The sequence below is a fragment of the Crocodylus siamensis genome, chromosome 1 (genome assembly GCF_052110815.1).
Source record: "Crocodylus siamensis isolate JL-2025a chromosome 1, ASM5211081v1, whole genome shotgun sequence".
NCBI classification, from domain to species: Eukaryota; Metazoa; Chordata; order Crocodylia; family Crocodylidae; genus Crocodylus; species Crocodylus siamensis.
Window position 1 is genome coordinate 264,721,253 of NC_143395.1, and position 17,519 is coordinate 264,738,771.

At 37.9% G+C, this 17,519-nt stretch overlaps 1 protein-coding gene across 9 annotated transcripts in view; it reads left to right on the forward strand.

Moving 5' to 3' along the window:
- Nucleotides 1-17,519, forward strand: part of DMD (dystrophin) — a 2,140,576-nt gene that overhangs the window by 2,011,011 nt on the left and 112,046 nt on the right. For 2 of the 9 annotated variants that reach the window (XM_090061815.1, XM_090061822.1), the window contains exon 1: nucleotides 13,856-13,997. The exons of the other annotated variants lie outside the window; for them this stretch is intronic. In XM_090061815.1, coding sequence (XP_089917941.1) covers nucleotides 13,978-13,997 — 20 coding nt within the window. In that variant the 5' untranslated portion in view covers nucleotides 13,856-13,977. Of the gene's footprint in view, nucleotides 1-13,855; nucleotides 13,998-17,519 lie in introns of those variants that run through there. 9 annotated transcript variants of the gene reach the window in all.

Genomic DNA, 17,519 nt, shown 5'->3' on the forward strand with positions numbered 1-17,519 from the left:
AGATCAATGCCTTGTTATCACTGAGAAGCTTTGATCTACCTAATGTATAATAAATAAGTTCCTGCATTTTAATCACTTTGCAGTTTTCATAATACTTGTTTTGCTGAGATATATTTTTTCCAAACACTCATCCCTGTCTTTTTTCATTTATTTTTTTTAATTAGATTATTTTTGATCATTTATTTATTTCAACACACCTACTGGTCGACAGATGATATACCAGCTGGAGTTTATTATGCTATTTACCTACAGTTTCTACCCTTTCCCTTCATTTCTGTAAGGACCATAGTAATTTTTAAACATGTATTTCATTTTTTTTCTTTGGGGAACATGAAGAATTAGGGTCATTATTATGGGATAAGATAGTCGGTTGAGCAGTGAAGTCAAACCTTAAATTGCTTCATTTCTATCAACAGTCTTACTCTGAGGCATCACTATGTTTGAGAATTAAGCCCTGTTTCATTATGTGAGAGAGGAATGCTTGAAACCAAGATTATTTATCTTGTGATAAAGTAAATGTGTATCACAAAAATGGGGAAAAACTTCAAAACAAAAACTGGAGGTAGGATGGAATTGCAACAGAAAGTGAGGCACAGCTTTAAAATTGGCCTTGGATTGCCATGCTTTCTGAGCCGTGCTCCCCTTACTGACTCAAGTTGCCACTGTGGCTTGGAAACACTCGTGTAAGTAAGGTAAGCAAGAGTAGCCAGAGATGTATTCTTGTGTTCCTTCAGTAAGTGCCTGGTTAGGCTCTTATCTCCTCAAAATTGACAGTTTATTTTTTTATGCACTGAACACAATAGTAAAGCTCCCCCTGTGCTTAATGGGGCTGGGCCAGAGCACTTTATTAAATTTTGAGAGAGAGACAATACAGAAAAGAAGGCTAAATTGGTTTATAATGTATACTCTAGATGATTCTGCATCAGATTAATTGTACATTTCATGTAACAAATATGTAGAAACAGAGGCTGTATTATGTATATGTGGGGACTGCAAGTGTAAGATAAGTATAGAAAAATGAAAGCTGCCTCTTTAATTTTAAAGCTGTTAGTGTTTGGAACTAATTTGTACCTACCCTACCCACTTGGGAACAAACAACCCCATGAAATTAAAAACCTATCAAATTCCTTAAGTAAAAGAATGAAATATTCAGGCAAAGTCAGAATGACCTAAACTCGCTAAGGAATACAGCCACAGTATTGTGCAGAAATAAAATTCAGTTCAATATCTAACACATTGTGCATTAAGAGATTCAGAACATTGTCACTGCACACAAAGGATGTTTCAGTTTATAAACCTGATGAAATGTCATCATCCAAATTTGATTTCAGATGGGTTAAAACAATTGGATGAGTATTGCCTCTCTTAGCTCCTGCCTTTCATTGATTTATTTAGGATACAGGCTGCTATCAGCATACAATGATAAAATATTTATAGGGACAACATCTCTGCCAATGTAAGCGGAATGCTGTCTCACTAGTTCCCTGTTAGCGGAGGCATAACTACCAGGGTCTGTGCCCTGGGTGGCTTGGCGTAGGTGCTAGTCCAGTTGTGGCTGCCTCTAAATAGACTGGGGCTGGTGCCTTAGTTGCCCACCCTTTGTTACACTGCTACCCGCTAGATGGATGTCCGCCACTCGCAAGAAAAAAAGAAGGAAAAAATATTTAAAAATCACAGTGGTCATTAATTGCTTAGTGCAATCAGTTGGAGATAAAGGCCCCAGTCAGCAAAGCATATTAAGTATCTGCTTAAATCCCACTGACTTAACTGAGGTGTCATTCAGAATGATTTAAATCTATGTTTTAGTGTCTTATTGAATGGAAATGGATTTAAGAGCATGCTAAGTGTTTTTTCAGACCTGGGACATAAACTACCTGCTTACTTACTCCAGCTCACAGAAGAGGCGTTTGTGACAGTATGGAAAAACAAGTACTGCCACTTACTGTAATGTACCTGTTCCATGGATAGAATACAGTTTTAGTCCCCTCCTTGTCTGCTGATCATCCACTATACAACAAAATTAATTTTTCTTTGGATAAGTTGGAAGAGGGGACAGGAGGCAGGGACCAGAAGTATTTGGTTGCTCTAACTTGATCATACGTAGCTGAAGAAAGACACTTACAAATAGTTCTTTTGCCTTGGAGACTACTATTAATGTCCTCCTTATGTGACAAAGTCCATGAAAAGTCCTGATAATCTGAATATTGTCAGGCGTGGACAGCAGTTGTCTTGGTCCCTATGTAGGCTCATCATTGTATTAAATATAGTCATAGGCTTAGTCCAATTGGCCTTATTTGTTTTCTCCTGATTACTGAAATATTTTTTTAATACTAAATGTACAACATTAACATAGAAATGGCTATGGAACACAATTACTTTGTCTGTGACCCAACAGTGTGTGAGCCATCATCATCAAATGTTCATTTTTATTGCATATAGTCCCCTTTAAACATTTTAGAATAAATGTTAAATACATTGAAAAGCAACATTCACTAAACAACTTGTCAAAAAAACTGAATAATATGGCATGGAATCTAAAACATGCTCGGCTCTGGATGCTGGAAGATAATTTTCAATCAAGGTAGTGAACTGTACACATAAGAAATATGTTTCCCTTCTTTTGACTCCTGAACTGCCTGTTTGACTGTGGCCACACAAATAAATAATATGAGAAACTACTTATAATAAATCCTGCAAGGCTGTTGGTTAATGTTAAATGTGTATAGAATGCAAAAGCCAGATAATTGTTTAGAATCTAAGCCTTTAGTCACTTTCAGTGTTACTCAGGCAAAACTCCTATGACTGTAGGATTTTTTTCCAGTTAATTTAATCTCTATAAATAATTTGTTATCCTTCATAAATTAGTTACCTCTAAGTAATTTTAAATACAATTAGAACAACTAGAAGGTGTCTTATTTTCAAACGTTGGCAGAGTGATTTTAATTTGTAACATAGGCCTCTGGCAGGCGTTACACTTAAGACATGATTAACCAGTTAATCACATCTTAAATAGTGTCTTGGCCACACATTCATTCAGTTAATGGTATGATAAAACAGGGAAGAAACCGCAAAGTTACTACACAAAAAAACCTGTAATAACTTCATGATTGCTCCCTGTCAAAACATAAGTTGAATATGTGGCCAGCCCCAAGAATTTGATGTATGCCCGTGTCTGGGAGTCTGGTCAGCTGCTTGGATTTCCCAAACACAGGAGCTCATCAGTCACCCATGTGCTCCTACAACTGGAAGAGTCTGATCCTTGCTCCCACGATCACACCTCCTGCCATGTATGTATAGGAAGTGCAGTTGTTGGGATCATGGTTCAGATCCCATCACACCTTTAACTGATGGTTTGCCAGGGGCCAAAAGTTAACTGTTTTTTAGGGGAAGGAAATAAGAACTAGTGCAGTAACAAAGCTCTTGCAAAGCAACATGACATTTTTCTCTTGGCCTAACAATTTATGTGATGTCTATGAGGAAAAGTTAATTTCAATAATACATGTTTGTGTATTGTTTACCACATGCCCTAATCCAATTTGTATTTAGCAGGCTGATTCAAGGTCTTTGTTTTCACGTTTGGGGGAGTGTTTGGGGGGGGCTGGGAAGGAAGGAGGGGGACTGATGAAGAGGTACCAAAGGTATAAAATGAAAAGGGAGCAATTGCATGCAAAATGAGGATTGGTTCCAAAACTGGCAATCACAAGCCAGAGCCTCATCTTATATAAATCAGAGTTGTACCATTATCTTCAGTAGACTGAAGCTGATTTAAACCAGTTGAGCATCTGGCCCCATATCTTCAAACTCATTTCCCTTTAAGATTGAGGATGCATGCTGTGTATTGTTGTAATGCATCTAAAGAAGGAGATAGGTGTATAATGGTTACCTTTGTATCTTAGCTCAGAAGGTTCTTTGTTCTTGCACAGTGGAAATCATATTATCAGCAGAAAAATCCAGCAAGGGTGCTGTGGATTCCTGTTTTGGATCCTGTCCCACCCAAACTTTAAAACCAAATGCCTGGCAAGGGCAGTAACATTTCTGTTCAGGCAGTGCTGAAGACAATTGTCTTTATAACTCATTATAATCTACCTGATTCCTGATCATCTCTTTTAGCTTTATAGGTGTTAGTCCTCTTTTCTTTTTAATGATCTTGATCAGGGATTCCCAATGTTTATGTGCCCAAAGGCACATTCAAATTTAAAAGAAAAAGCAGTTGGTGCCAAAGGGACAGTTCTTGTTGTTGGAATAATGCTTTTTACTGAACATGAAAATGCACGCAGGCACCTGAATAAGCCTCAGGGGGTGCCATGGCACCCGTGGGGACTGCGCTGGGAACTGCTCATCTTGATGTTCCACTATTCAAACTATCCTTTCTTTAATTTTGATGTCTGTTAGCCATTCCTGGAAATTTCTGTCTCCTAGTTCACAGCCATGCAGACTGTTTTCAGGTCTAGTTAAAAACCTTAACTTGGATGTGGTAATATTAATTCAGGTGTAGAAATGACTGATGGCAAAGTGTTGGAGGCCCTATCAAGATGTTTAAGAAGGGTACGTTTTGTTTTATGAATCCAAGGGACGTATATTTAATTATAATGAATAGAGAACTAATGAGACCATATCTTTTGACTATTTTTTGCCTGGTTTGTTTTTTAAACATAATATATAATCTAGGAAAGTAGTCCACATTCTAGAAAAGTTATATATGCTTTTGCTTTGATTTTAACTGAATAATGTAAAGCTACTACTGCTAATAATAAAGTTTCTAGTTTCTCTTTAACTGGGGGAAAAATATATGTTGCGTTATATGTGACAATGTGCCATACCATCTGCACCCCCATTTTCAGATTTCTAGGTCTGCCCACGTTTATCAATGTGAATTTGTTAGGTTAAGTTTGCCAGTATAAAAGACAAGGTATTCCCAAGTGGAAAATCAACAGAAAGGGGTCTTTGATCCTTTATGTGTGGATGCACATACACAATTTTATAAATATATAAAAATAGGGAAACCTCAGGAATTTTTCGTTTCTTTTTTTGTTTTCTTTACTGAGGTAGGTAACTTACAAAGACTGCAATATGGATCTCTGAAGTTTCTTATGATTGATAAACATGGAGGTAATTACTCTGAACATTTATAAACCATCTAGCATTGTGTCTCATGAGGTAAGAAAGACGATAAAGATTGATAATGGGTACATGCAGGCCTATGTTGAGCCTTAGCCATAAGTGCTTTGTGATGAATTTTTGGCTGTAGTGTTTACCAAGTTAGATAAAGCCACTTAAGTATTTTTCTGTGAGGTTTGTCCTGAAATTTCCAATAATATGGGCTAGAGAGACAACAGAAATATGGGCATTGAGAAATGTTGAAGTGACCCATAAAGGATGTGTATATGGATCTCTAGTAGTTTAGGTCTGTGTGGTTGATGCACAGTTTAGCTGACATGCTGGAAAGGGTCAAAAACAAGTTGTGAATCCAAGTTTGCAATCTGTCAGATTATGGTTTATCTGGGATAGTTTAGACAGGGCTGTTTTTGCTTTGAGTAGGTGGTTGTACTAAATGACCTCTTGAGGTCCCTGATAGCAATTTTTTCTTTAATTTCATGAGGAGTATTCAATGTGGAAAGAATAATAAAGCCTGCTTCTTGGCCAATTCTGAGGTCCACAAAGTCACCAAATGAAAGTTGAAGGATGTAGTGTAGTAGATTTCCAGGACTCATTTATGATCCCTAAGGTAAAATGCAATTTTAGGTCAAATGATAATGTATGTGTATAAATATGTATTGTTGTAACTGCAAATTGTACAAAGTTTACTAAGACCTATTGTGAAAGGCATGGCTGACTTCAAACTTATTAAACATTGTGGGGGGGGGGTGTATATATATATATATATATATATATATAGCCAGTCAGTTCTGTTTAAGGCACTTATTACTTAAGTCAGTTAAGCATGAAGTATAAGCGATAAAATGTAGTTTTAAACATTTATGTCTGGATTTTAGCAACTACTGGGTAATTTCCTCAATTAATTACAAGCTATTGTGTCAGATGCTGCAAGGATGGGAGCATCACGTAGATCCATGAATATAAATGGGGCAGTCAGGAGAACAGTGTGGATGGAGTGAGCTGAATGAGGGTTTGAATATGAGGAAATAGAATTGGTATAAGCAGGTAGAGTGAGTAAAGCCTTCACCCTGGGTATAAAAAGCAAGAATGTGACATGGATGCAACACTGATTTAAATCTTTGACTATTAGGAATAATCTGGAGATGCTTTTTACTTGGCTGAAGTATTTTTTGGTATCTTTTCTGAATGTTTCAGTTATATTAACATAAATATAGACTGCGACGGGGCATATCTGCTTAGGTAATAATTTACCCTATGGAGTCCAGTTAGCAAAGTGTGTTCATCTACCAAATATAAGTAAATATTGTTTTCTATTTTGAACCCATCAGTGTATATAAAATTTCAAATTCCCCGTCTGGCTTGTGAGCAAGAAAGAGAATGGTCACTCCCAGTCTTTGATTGGTATGAGGAGATCTTTGTGAATAATTAATAAAAAATAATTAAAAAAAATAAAAGTAATAAAAATTAAATTCACCTTAATCGATCTCCATATATTGTTCCTTAAAAAAAAATTAAAGCATTTAATTAAAAATTCCCAAACTAAATGTTTTCACTCTTTAGAATTTCCCTCCTTTTTTGGCTGAAACTATTTGCCACATTTAATCTGAAATCATGAATTGTTTTATGTAGCGTGAAGCAATATTGCTCAGCGAATATACTCTAAAAATGTTACCCAGCTTGAGACGTAAACTTGGACTTACTTATATGAGGGGGTTACTGAGTAAGAGAGTTAGGGACAGATCTCAGATTTTTCCTGTAACGTAACTTTGCTAACCATACACGTGATACCAATTTGCTGCCACTTTGAGTGAGTGAGTGTGTGTGTGTGACTTGTCAGGGTTTCTAGTTAGAATTAACTGTAAATTGAGCAGGTTCAATATGGTAGCTGCTGAAAGGCAATAAATATGTACCTTCGCTGTGCAGCTGATCCAGTGAAATCAATCACCCCCCAAAAAATCCTTTACCCTTATAATGCCATGTGTCAGGGTCAAACTATATTTTAAGGCAACAAAGGTTATAAAGATACACAAATTAGCATCCATTGAACAAAGTTCACAACAATTTGTTCATTAATTCAAAGGTACACAAAATTTGCCCAGCCAACTCTCTTGTTGGCAGCTTGCCTGCATATAATTATCATGAGATGGGCAGATTGCAACTGTCCTCTTCTTTGATACTTAGGTGCAGCCTTGGTGCCTGTAGGTTTCAGCAGGAAGTGTGCCAGCTTGTTCCGACTGGCCTTGATCCAAATAGAATATTTTCTCTTCAATATAATCTTTATATGAGACCTTTTTGAAAACTTTTTCTCAATAACAGACCCCAAAAATGTAGTTTGCCTGATTTTTAGTCAGAAAAATGTACACTACCAGCAAATACATATACAAATACATATTTATTGATGCAAAGGAAAAGAAGTAAGTAAGATGCAAGACAAGTACAAGTACCTCTCCCTCAAGTTCTATGGAAGGTCTTTGAACAGAGGGCTGCTTGTTAGTGGCATGCATTCCCAAGCTTGCATGATGATCAGTAGCCAGCGTCAAATTCCCTGGGCGCTGAATGAAGGAGGCACACCAGATGTAGAGTTCCTTGCTTTGGAAGAGATCAGCATGCTGATAGGGGACAGTAGGGAGGTTAATGATTTGGGAAGTCACATTTTGCATACGAGAAAAATAACTGTGCAAAAGAGAGGAGAGATTGTGGGGTGAAAGTAGAGAGTTAGCAGGAAAAAATGCTGCTCCATTTAATTTCTCTGCAGGAAACACCGTCATTTATTTCTAACTGGGCATGCAGAGAAAGTATAGTGTTGTTTGTTGTTGTTGTTTAATTTATCCTTATTAAGCCTTGTTTAATTCTCAACCCAAGTCATTAAAAGGATAACCATTCATTTTGCTAATACAGATTCCTCAAACCAAGAATTTTCTTTGGTATAATTATTATTTTCCAATTCTTATTTTAGATTGCAAAGATTAGCATGTAATTTTGCCGACTACAGTTTTGTTGTTGTTGGGCTTGGGGTTTATTTTCTTTGACTTTTTCTTTTTTTTCTTTCCAAAAGTACAGGATGAGCTTTATTCAAGGTTGGGGTTTTTTTAAACAATCTTATTTGATGCAGTGTTTTACCATCAATTTATTTCTTTGACCACCCTATTTTTGTGCCTACTGTTGCCTCTGTCATTTTTGTCCTAAAAGAGTAGGACTTGTTCCATGGTCTTAAACTATTTTCTTAAACATTTGTAGTCTGGCCTGGAAAGAGGTAGCAGAGTTTTTGATACTTACATGGCTATGTGCTGGGAGCATTTGTCGTGCACATGATGTATATGATCTTAATTAGTCCTAAGAACTACAATCCTGGTTTATCTCTTGTTTTAGGTCTCTGACCTGGCAGGGGAGTGAACAACCACTCTACTACTATGGCTTGTCTGAATTGTCACTTGAACTAAAATAAAATTTTCTCCATCTCCAATTTTGTATTCCCAAAACTGCAATAGGACAACCTTCATATGTACATCACAGGTATCTGAAATGACAGGACTCCTATCATGCCTATGTTTTCAACAATGTGGAATGCAGTGTGACATAGACACACACACAAGCTGTACCTAAGGCTCTGTGATACGTTGTGTGAGAGAGTGACTAGGATTTCAGTGCGAGTTGGGCTAATGTGCTACAACAGCAGCAGTTAATACAGAACCAAAAGGTTTTATGAAAAAAATCTAGAGGGTAAATCAGGCCTCTGTATGCCAAACATGTCAGTATTCTACACATCATACATCAGTTTATTGCTTATGCAATAAACTCTTACTGTAGAATAAGCTTTATTAAAAATGTTTAAACGGGTTTTTTTTTGCATACATGGTGAAACTAGGTAACTGATTCCACTGGATGGAGCCAGGCATAGAGCTGATGAGTACTGCTTAAACTACATAAAGAGAGCTCTTCCAAGAGTGTCCAGTCAGTGACCCTGCCTGGCCCCTTCTCTGCCCCTTGACAATTATGCTTTGGCTTTTTTATATGAATACTTTTCATTATGGATGAGAAGCAACTGCCAGTCTCATTTCACAACTGACATACGTGAGGTTTCACCTGGTTGCATAGGTGAGATGCCTCTACAACCCATAAAAGATAATAAGTACACGTAGTTATGAATGTTTTAGGGAGACTGTACCTTGGAAGAGCTTATTGTTGAAGGCAGATATTTCAGAACATTAAAATTATTTCCTTTTTGGCATTTAAAAATATTTTATTGAACTCCTTGCAAACAAAATGTATCATCATGTATCATGTAAAAAGGTCCTCTAGATTGGGCCATCTGATGCCAGAGAAAGCCACAGGGGAAGAATGGAGGGAAATAAGAAGAGGCAAGTCCTGGAGGTGTCAATCTCTGGAGCACATCTCTGGCAGATGATCCAGGATTCCATCCAAAGTGTAGTATTTATTTTTACTAAAAGAAAATAAGAGCAAACAGCATAATAGATTAACTAGTCTGACAGGGGGTACCACAATGTGTTCTTTCTTAAGTGAGGCAGGTCCTTACTAATCCACCACCTGGGTCCTTGCTAATCCATTACCTGGTTAACTCAGGAATGAAAGAACTACACTTGCCAATAAGACTACACACTTCACAGAACTATGCAAACAAGACTTCCTTGGTGAATAAGAAAACATCATGTCTTCCCTTTCCTATATTGTGACCTTACACAAGTCACATGAACCCTTGTGCTTTGTTTCCTCAGCTGTGAAGCCTTGATGATGATTGATAGTAGCATCCTTTGTAAAGGCCAGATTGCCAGATGAAAAGCACCGTCTCAGAGCAAACTATTCAAAATATTAATATTATTTCCAAAAAAAATTTGTCATTTTTGTCACCACAAGGGAAGTTAAAACCCCTGAAAAGAAACATTTAAATAAAAGCAAGCCTGTTGAAGGAGCAGACCAGTAAAACTCTAAAAACTGGATCCCTTTCAACCAGACAGCTCCATCACCCAAAAGCACTTTCAGTAGTCAGTCATTAAATCAGTCTCAAACTATAAGGATTTAAGATGAGTCCTCACTGGAGGTGAATTCTCCCATGTATGTCTAGTACTAGGCTTTACCTCCCTGTGAAGCATCTCATGTCACTAAATGCTGGAGAAAGGATGCAGTGTAGACCATGGGATCCAATATGGTAATTCCTGTGTTCCTAACATAATCACTTTTCAAGTCCTGTGTAGCTGCAGTGTAATTCTTAAACAGATATTGTGACTGATTGTGGGCTGCTGAAACAAATCATTTTGAGAAAATAGAGTTGTCCCTATCCCATAATCTAGTACTAGAAGAAAAATTCCTTTAAAATTCAACAAATGAATGGGTTTAAAATGTAGTGTAAAATGCATATTTAAAATTGCCAACGATCGTAATTGTATAAACTACAAAATAAACACAGCTTTTTAATAAAAGTGTCTCTGTGCAGTGGGCAGGACATCTGTCATGTTAGGGAATTGGTGGTGGTGTGTAGTTTCAGTGAGAAATAGAACTATAATTTGGAGGTGTATCAGAATAGCTTAAACCTGTTATAAATTTCTAGAAAACAATCAACCATATCAATTTTTTTTTCCTGGAATAAAATTGCAAGGTTAATCAAGCTTAATCTTTTAGTATTTATGCTTTCCAGTGAATGTAGGTGATAGTAGTTTGATTTTGGGAGATCAAAGGGTTAATTTGCTTCTGAACTGAGGAATGACTCAGAGTTCCTCTTTAATGCTGTGCGTGGGTGTAAGGTAGAAAAAAACCCCCAGAGAATGGATTCACTAATTGGGGTTTTCACCTGCTGTGAATCTAATTGAATACAATGCTTTATTTGTAACTGAAGAAGAAAGAAGATTATGCAAAGTGTCAGAATTTCAGACTAGTTTTTTAATTCCTATTACTTGGCACTATTGTATGGGAAAAAAAGACAAAACGTGATAGATGGCAGCATCACACTGCTGTTAAGGTGGACCAGACAAGTGAAGAAATTGTAAACCTGAAAGAATACGCACCGTAGCTATCTGTGCCAGCTACTTCTTCACGAAGGAAAGCATTGCTCACTTTTTATGTGAAGCTGTAGGCTTCAGGCAAAAGCTACACTGAATTCTTTTGAATTAAACAGGCAGCCGCTCTGTGATTTTAATGAACTGTGAAGTTCATCCGAATGAAGATGCTAAACATTTTTAAAGATACGGTGTTTATAATATGCTGCAGAATGTGGCAGAGAAAGGGATCTCTTCTTAAAATCTGCATAGACAGGAAAAGGTGGAATTGTTTTATATATGCTTAGTTTAGTATCATTTGCAACCTTACGCCACATCATTCATCTCAGATACAATATGTCTAATATGTCTTCTGACCTAATCCAAAATCCACTGAAGTAAATGAAAAGACACTAAATTGGCATCAGTATGCTTTGGATCAGAACATGTGCCACTATTAATCTGTGTGCATATATAATTAAACTCTCCTTTCCATTGGCAATGTTAGTATTCAAAAACCCTGTATGTAAAAAAAAAAAAAAATCTTGATATTGCCTTAAATATCACAAGAGTTTTAAAAATAATAAGTTTTTGTTCTTTTCATTTGCCTCTGCTTTTTGAGATATAACAATCATAGTTTTGAGCATTTTTTCCATGAAGCTAGAAACCTTATTTGTAAGAGCTAAGGCTTTAAGGAAAAGACAGTTAGTGATAACACTATGCATTGGAAACCCCAAATTCCATATTCAGGTAGATCTGTGCATCTTTGCTGAAGTAAAAAGCAAGGTGTGTAAGAGAGAATTATGAGCAAGATGAATTCTCCTTGCCACTAGAAATTTTTCCTTTCTTTTCATGTGAAAAGGGGTTTCTAACTGATTTAAAAGGCACCTCTCTGGGCAGAACAACCAAGAAAGAGCAGTCTTGAAGGTCAAGAAAACCAATTATTTTAATGAAGGGACCCCAGGTTCAATTCTCTGCTCAGCACCATGGTAAATAAAGAATAGCTAACTCCATTGTAGTGATGTTAAAGAGGTGTAAAGGTAGTATGAGAGGAGACATGCTTTAAAAAGCTTTAAGGACAAAAAAGGGAGAAAAACGTTTGTTTAGAAATGGATCTGCTTCAGGCACTGCTGTTAGACTTGAGGTGTGAATTAATACAGGGAAGTCCTCTGGACCACATAATGCAGGAGGTCAGACTAGATACCCACAGCACACCCTTCTGGTGTGAAAAAACTATAGAGAGGGGAAAAAAACATGATTACTGGTATACTGCCAGTGCTTTAAAGGCTTAACATCCTAACTGCACCTAAAATAAGGTAGTTTCAACTTTAAATGATAGGGTTTGCACCTACAAAATGTGAAAACCTGTGTTGAAAACATGTTCTTTCAAATGTCGGAAGTCCAGTTTTTAAAAGAATCCCTTAGTAAACGCGTGGCATAGGGGCAGGCCACTGTCACATAGGGATGGTGTATGTAAAAACGGACACACTTGGTTACATTCAGAGGAAATTTCTGGATGTAAGCTAGGATATCCAACTAAGCTGCAGAAATGATTTCCTAAGTACTTGGTCTCTTCTGCTTTCTTATAGTCTTTGAAGCTGATTTATCCACTTGACAATACTTGTAGATCAGTGCTAAAGTACTACTTACATTTTAGTGTGTTTACTGTTCTTCATACTTTATAACATGACTACAGATCTGTGATAAAATACTTGATCCTTTACCTAGTAAAAGATTGAATGTCCAAAGCTTGCATAGCTGAGGATCTTATTAACAGTATACCACTACCTTGAAAGAGTCACCTCATTTGCAAAAACAAGAAAAGATGAAAAAAAAACGGAGCGGATAGCAAGAAACCAAACCAAACCAAAATGGATTATTTCACCTATAGTAGATTAAGTTGCCTGTGGGCTGAAGTAGATTAACCCCTTTCTGTGGTGTTGGCTCCCTAAAAAAAAGATGGTTATGGCTGACTTCTGACTTTTGTACTTAGGGAAAAGAGACTCAAGAAGTTCAAGAGACAGAGGCAAAATTTTAAAAGTATTTAGGAACCCCTCTGTGTCTTTTGACACCTCTAAAAATATGGGTCTCTGCAAAACCCTTTCAGTTATCTTTTTTCAAACCCGCAAGTTGTGATATTACTATATTTAAAAAGTCCTGCAGGTGTTTCCAGTGCAGGGCTCCTTTCTTACTTAATACCAACAAAACCCCTCTCATTTTATTATTATTAATATTGTTATTATTATATTATTTCTTTAGGCAGATCCATGAAGTGCCTCAGTCTCGTGAACTTTTTCAGCCCCCGCCCCCGAAACAAAAGTTTGGCAGGTCTAGTTAGAAATCAGCCACAACCATCTATTTTAGGGTGAGGGGCATGCAATTAAAATTCTCTGAACATTCCCCCTCTTCCCCTCTCTCCTTCCTGTGTCAATTCACAGCTGCCTGTAAAGTTGAGGCTGGGAGATTTTACACTCCTCCTCAGTCCCATGATCCAGCATGGAAAGGCTTAAGGGTTAAATAGATGCCAGTCTTTGTCCTGTGTTCTCTGCTTTGAGCTGGGGGATCTGGCTCCTTGTGACACTTGTCAGACATTTCCGAGTTCTACCTTAAATCATCTCCTTCCCCTCTTTCATCCCAAACTGATCCATTCCTTGGAGTTCTTTAGTGATCAGGTTCAATAGGTGGAGGGAGGAGCAGAGGCTGAAAGCTCCACCCTGTCTAGCCTGCAGCCTTCCCTCCCCCTGATGCCCTTAGCCCGGTAATGCTGGTTTCACCGCAGTGCTATTCACCGCTTCTGTGCTGCTCTGGTTTGCCTGAGTCTAGGAATCGCCTCCCTCCCTCTCTTTCTTTGCATTGCTGAGCAGTCGCAGCAATGAGGGAGCAACTCAAAGGGTGAGTGCAACGCAGCTCTGCCTTTTCTCTGCACTTGTGCCCCCAGCTGGGTGCTGGGGAGCCAAGGTACTTCAAGGTGAGGCAAACTTCTGAAGGCTTCTGGCACTGGGATCTATCCCCTGCCAGCCTCGCCTTGCCACCAGCTCTTTTCCCTGGTTGCTGCTGCAGGTGCTTATCGCTGTGCAGCCTGCCAGGATTAGGTACCCCCCACGTACCCTCCCCCCCCCAGTGGACTTTCACTGGCTGGGGAGTTCAGGGATCTGTAGTGGGTATGAGCAATAATTGTATTTTGTTCCTAGCTGTGCCAGTAGCAAAGGAGTCCTCCCCCCCCACATCATTTCTAATATTTAAAAGATGTTGGAGAGGTATAGCTGAGCTCTTCGGATTTTCACTTTCATCATGATGCATGGATGTGTGTAGGGAAGAGGAGCCGTGTTGTCAAATACCTTGTTTCAAGGCTGCAGAAGGCAGCTAGCTGTACTTTTCATTCAGTATGCTAAAAGGTCAACTTTCTGCCTGATTTCTTCTGGGAATTTGAACTGACATTTAATTCAGTGCCATTTCTCTTTTATGTGGCCTCATGCTGTGAATTTGCCTCGTTGGAACATGCAGGAGATGCAGCTGTGAATTAAATGTATTTAAAAATCCCACGCAACAATTAAACCATAAAGCCAAGTCAAGAAGTTGAGGGATGTGCCAGAGATACGATCAGACATTCTAGGAGAGGCCAAGAAGGAATGAGAGTTTGTTCGGGTTTTTTTTTTCTTATTAAAGTTTTGTAGCTAAGTGAATTACTGTATGATATCTGCATAGCCTTCTTTTAGCTCAGGTACACTGTCCATATGCAGTACATTTTATAACACTGTTTATGAATGAACTTCAATAAAATCCTTTAAAACATGTGAACGCTTGAGGGGGGGGCTAGTTTTGTGGTTGGTTTGCAATTTGGAACTGTTTCAATGCTTATAAGCAGAAGGTGTCATTTTGACCCAAGTCTATACCATATACAAATTTTGCATATCGCTATATGCTCCCTGCATGGTGTGGTATATGATGCTGTCTTTTAAAGTGTATTACAGTAAAATATCCCTTTTTCTGGGACTTAGTGTTATAGCTCTCCTCTCAAATGTAAGTTAGAGAACAGGTTTGGGGGCACATATCTATTGAGAACTGAAACAGGAAACAAGAAGCATAGTTATATGAAAGGTCCTTGACCTCTTATCACTGAGGAATTGGTTGCAGACATCAGTGTTTGATCCAGGATTCCACAAGACCCTGCAGTGAAATTGCTTTGGCAGAAGTGGAGGGGATAAGCTTTGGAAGGCAAATAGATCAGTGGACAAGTAACAGCTGGAGGGGTTGGCTCACTAAGCTTTAACAACTGAGTAGTAGTCTTTGCCCATGACATAGAGCACAGTATAAAATGCTGAATGTCCAAAAGAAGCAAACACTATACAGTACTTACCCGCTGACATTTGCCTATGTTTCCAATATTAACAGAAACTTTTAAAATGTATTTATGCCTTTCCTCAGTGTTCTGACAATGCTGCAGAAGCCAATAAAGCACGAAAAATCCAAGTTTTCTCAAAAAAAGACACTGATCCCAGGATTAAAGCAAACATCTTTGTACGTAGATCAATGGACTCCAGATTTATAGTTGAAGACAAATAGTAATCCTTCTTGAGTCACCAGAGAATGCTGCCTTTTTTACATCACTTTTTATTTTTTCAGTGATTAGCGTTCTTCACAGGAAGTATAAAAGGGCAACTCTTCAAAATATGTCCAGCAATAAATTATAGTAAAATAAGACGGGAGTCTTATTTTAATTGGGCAATAGTGTACCATCTTTCAAATAAAGAAGAATTTGTTAAAAGTTGCATTTATGATAGATTAACAAAATTAAGAAAAAACAACCCTGACATGTTTATTTTGGCCTTATGACAGCAGCTGTAAGGGTGCTGTAATAACCTTGTGCTCTGCTTGAAAGCAAAAAAGGTGAAAGGCAATGTAAATTGTACTGTTTGAAATTGGGTCAGTGCAGTGCACTGTAAAGGAATACTTTAATTTCTAATTATTGGCAAGTAAGTATGTGTTGCTGGGTTTTTTTTATTACCACCTGACCCAATTTGTTATTCTAAACACACACACATCTGGTTCACACTGCATTTTCAAGTAAAGGCAATGGTGGGAGGGGGAAGGGCTGTGGAATTTGCTCTAATGTAGTCACAAATTATAAGGAATGTAATAGTTTAGAGTGTTGCGCAGTTGCATGCTCAGATTCTCAGCTGTGAAGCTTAGCAACAAATAAATGCGGAAGACTAAATCTGAGAAATGTACAAGTGGCAGAATGAACAAAATCAACAACAAATTAAACGGTATGAAAGGTATGGTATTAAGTATGCAGGAATGTTCTAATAAAGATTGTTTTCCTATCGCTCTTACTATCAGTGTTGTTGAAAGTTAATGCAAGCTGTATTTGCTATAGAATGTCAGTATATAGCCAAGAGGGATTGCTTTTCTGGTTTTGGGGTTTTTTTGTAAAATGTCCCGTATATCAATGCACCTAAATACTAAACAGCAAAATTTCTGCTGTCCCATTGTTATTCTTCTCCTATTTAGAAATTCTGCTTAATCAGATATAATCGTCATCTCTGAGGACTGAGTTTAGACTACTAAATTCATTGGCCAACAGACAACGTAAAAAAAAAATCTGATGCTTTTATCCTGCTGAAGTAACAAGGTATTATTGTGCCAGTCACCAGGGAATATAGGCATCCCCATTTCAGGCCTGACTGTTCCTTTCCTTTTTGGTAAGCTAGGGAGGGGTGGTACTGAGAAATAAAAGTCTTGTGAGTCTAGCTGTCGTGTAATTTTGTTTTGTAAAAAGTTCTTCAAAACCTTAGCAATTACATAAGCTGATATAAATGAGTAGACAACTTCAAAGGTGCTCTTTTATGGGCATGCAAAATCTAAAGGATTAGTTGTGCTTTTGGGCACAGTTTTCTTTCCCTGTGAAATTTCCAATGATTTATATGTCCCATGTTCCTCTTCTTCCCTGTCTCCTTTCTACTGTCAGATCTTTAGAAAAGCACCTTGTAGCACTCCTTTTGGTCCTGCACATACTCTATTCCCCTTGGCTTCCTTCAAGCATTGCTGTTCAGAGGGCTTATGCCACACTCTTCATATCTCTCTGACCTATAAGCTTTAGAGGGACTTGTTCATCAGAGTTAGAAACTCTGGCAAACATTTTGTTGCAGATCTATTAAAGGTGCTTCTATGTTCTGAAGCATGGTTGAGCCTGCACAGAATCGCTGAGCTAGTGTTTCACTTCAGATGGTGTTCACAATAAGCCCACGTACGCACAAACCCTCCCCCATCAGCCCAACCCCCAAGCTCACAATTAAATGGCCTTTGAAAATGGCAAAGAGGCTTATGGAGAACAGTCTCAATGGACTCTAACCTTTCCTTGAGCTGCACTTGTGTGCAGAATTGTTGATAACTTTCTACACTGAAAATGTTGAG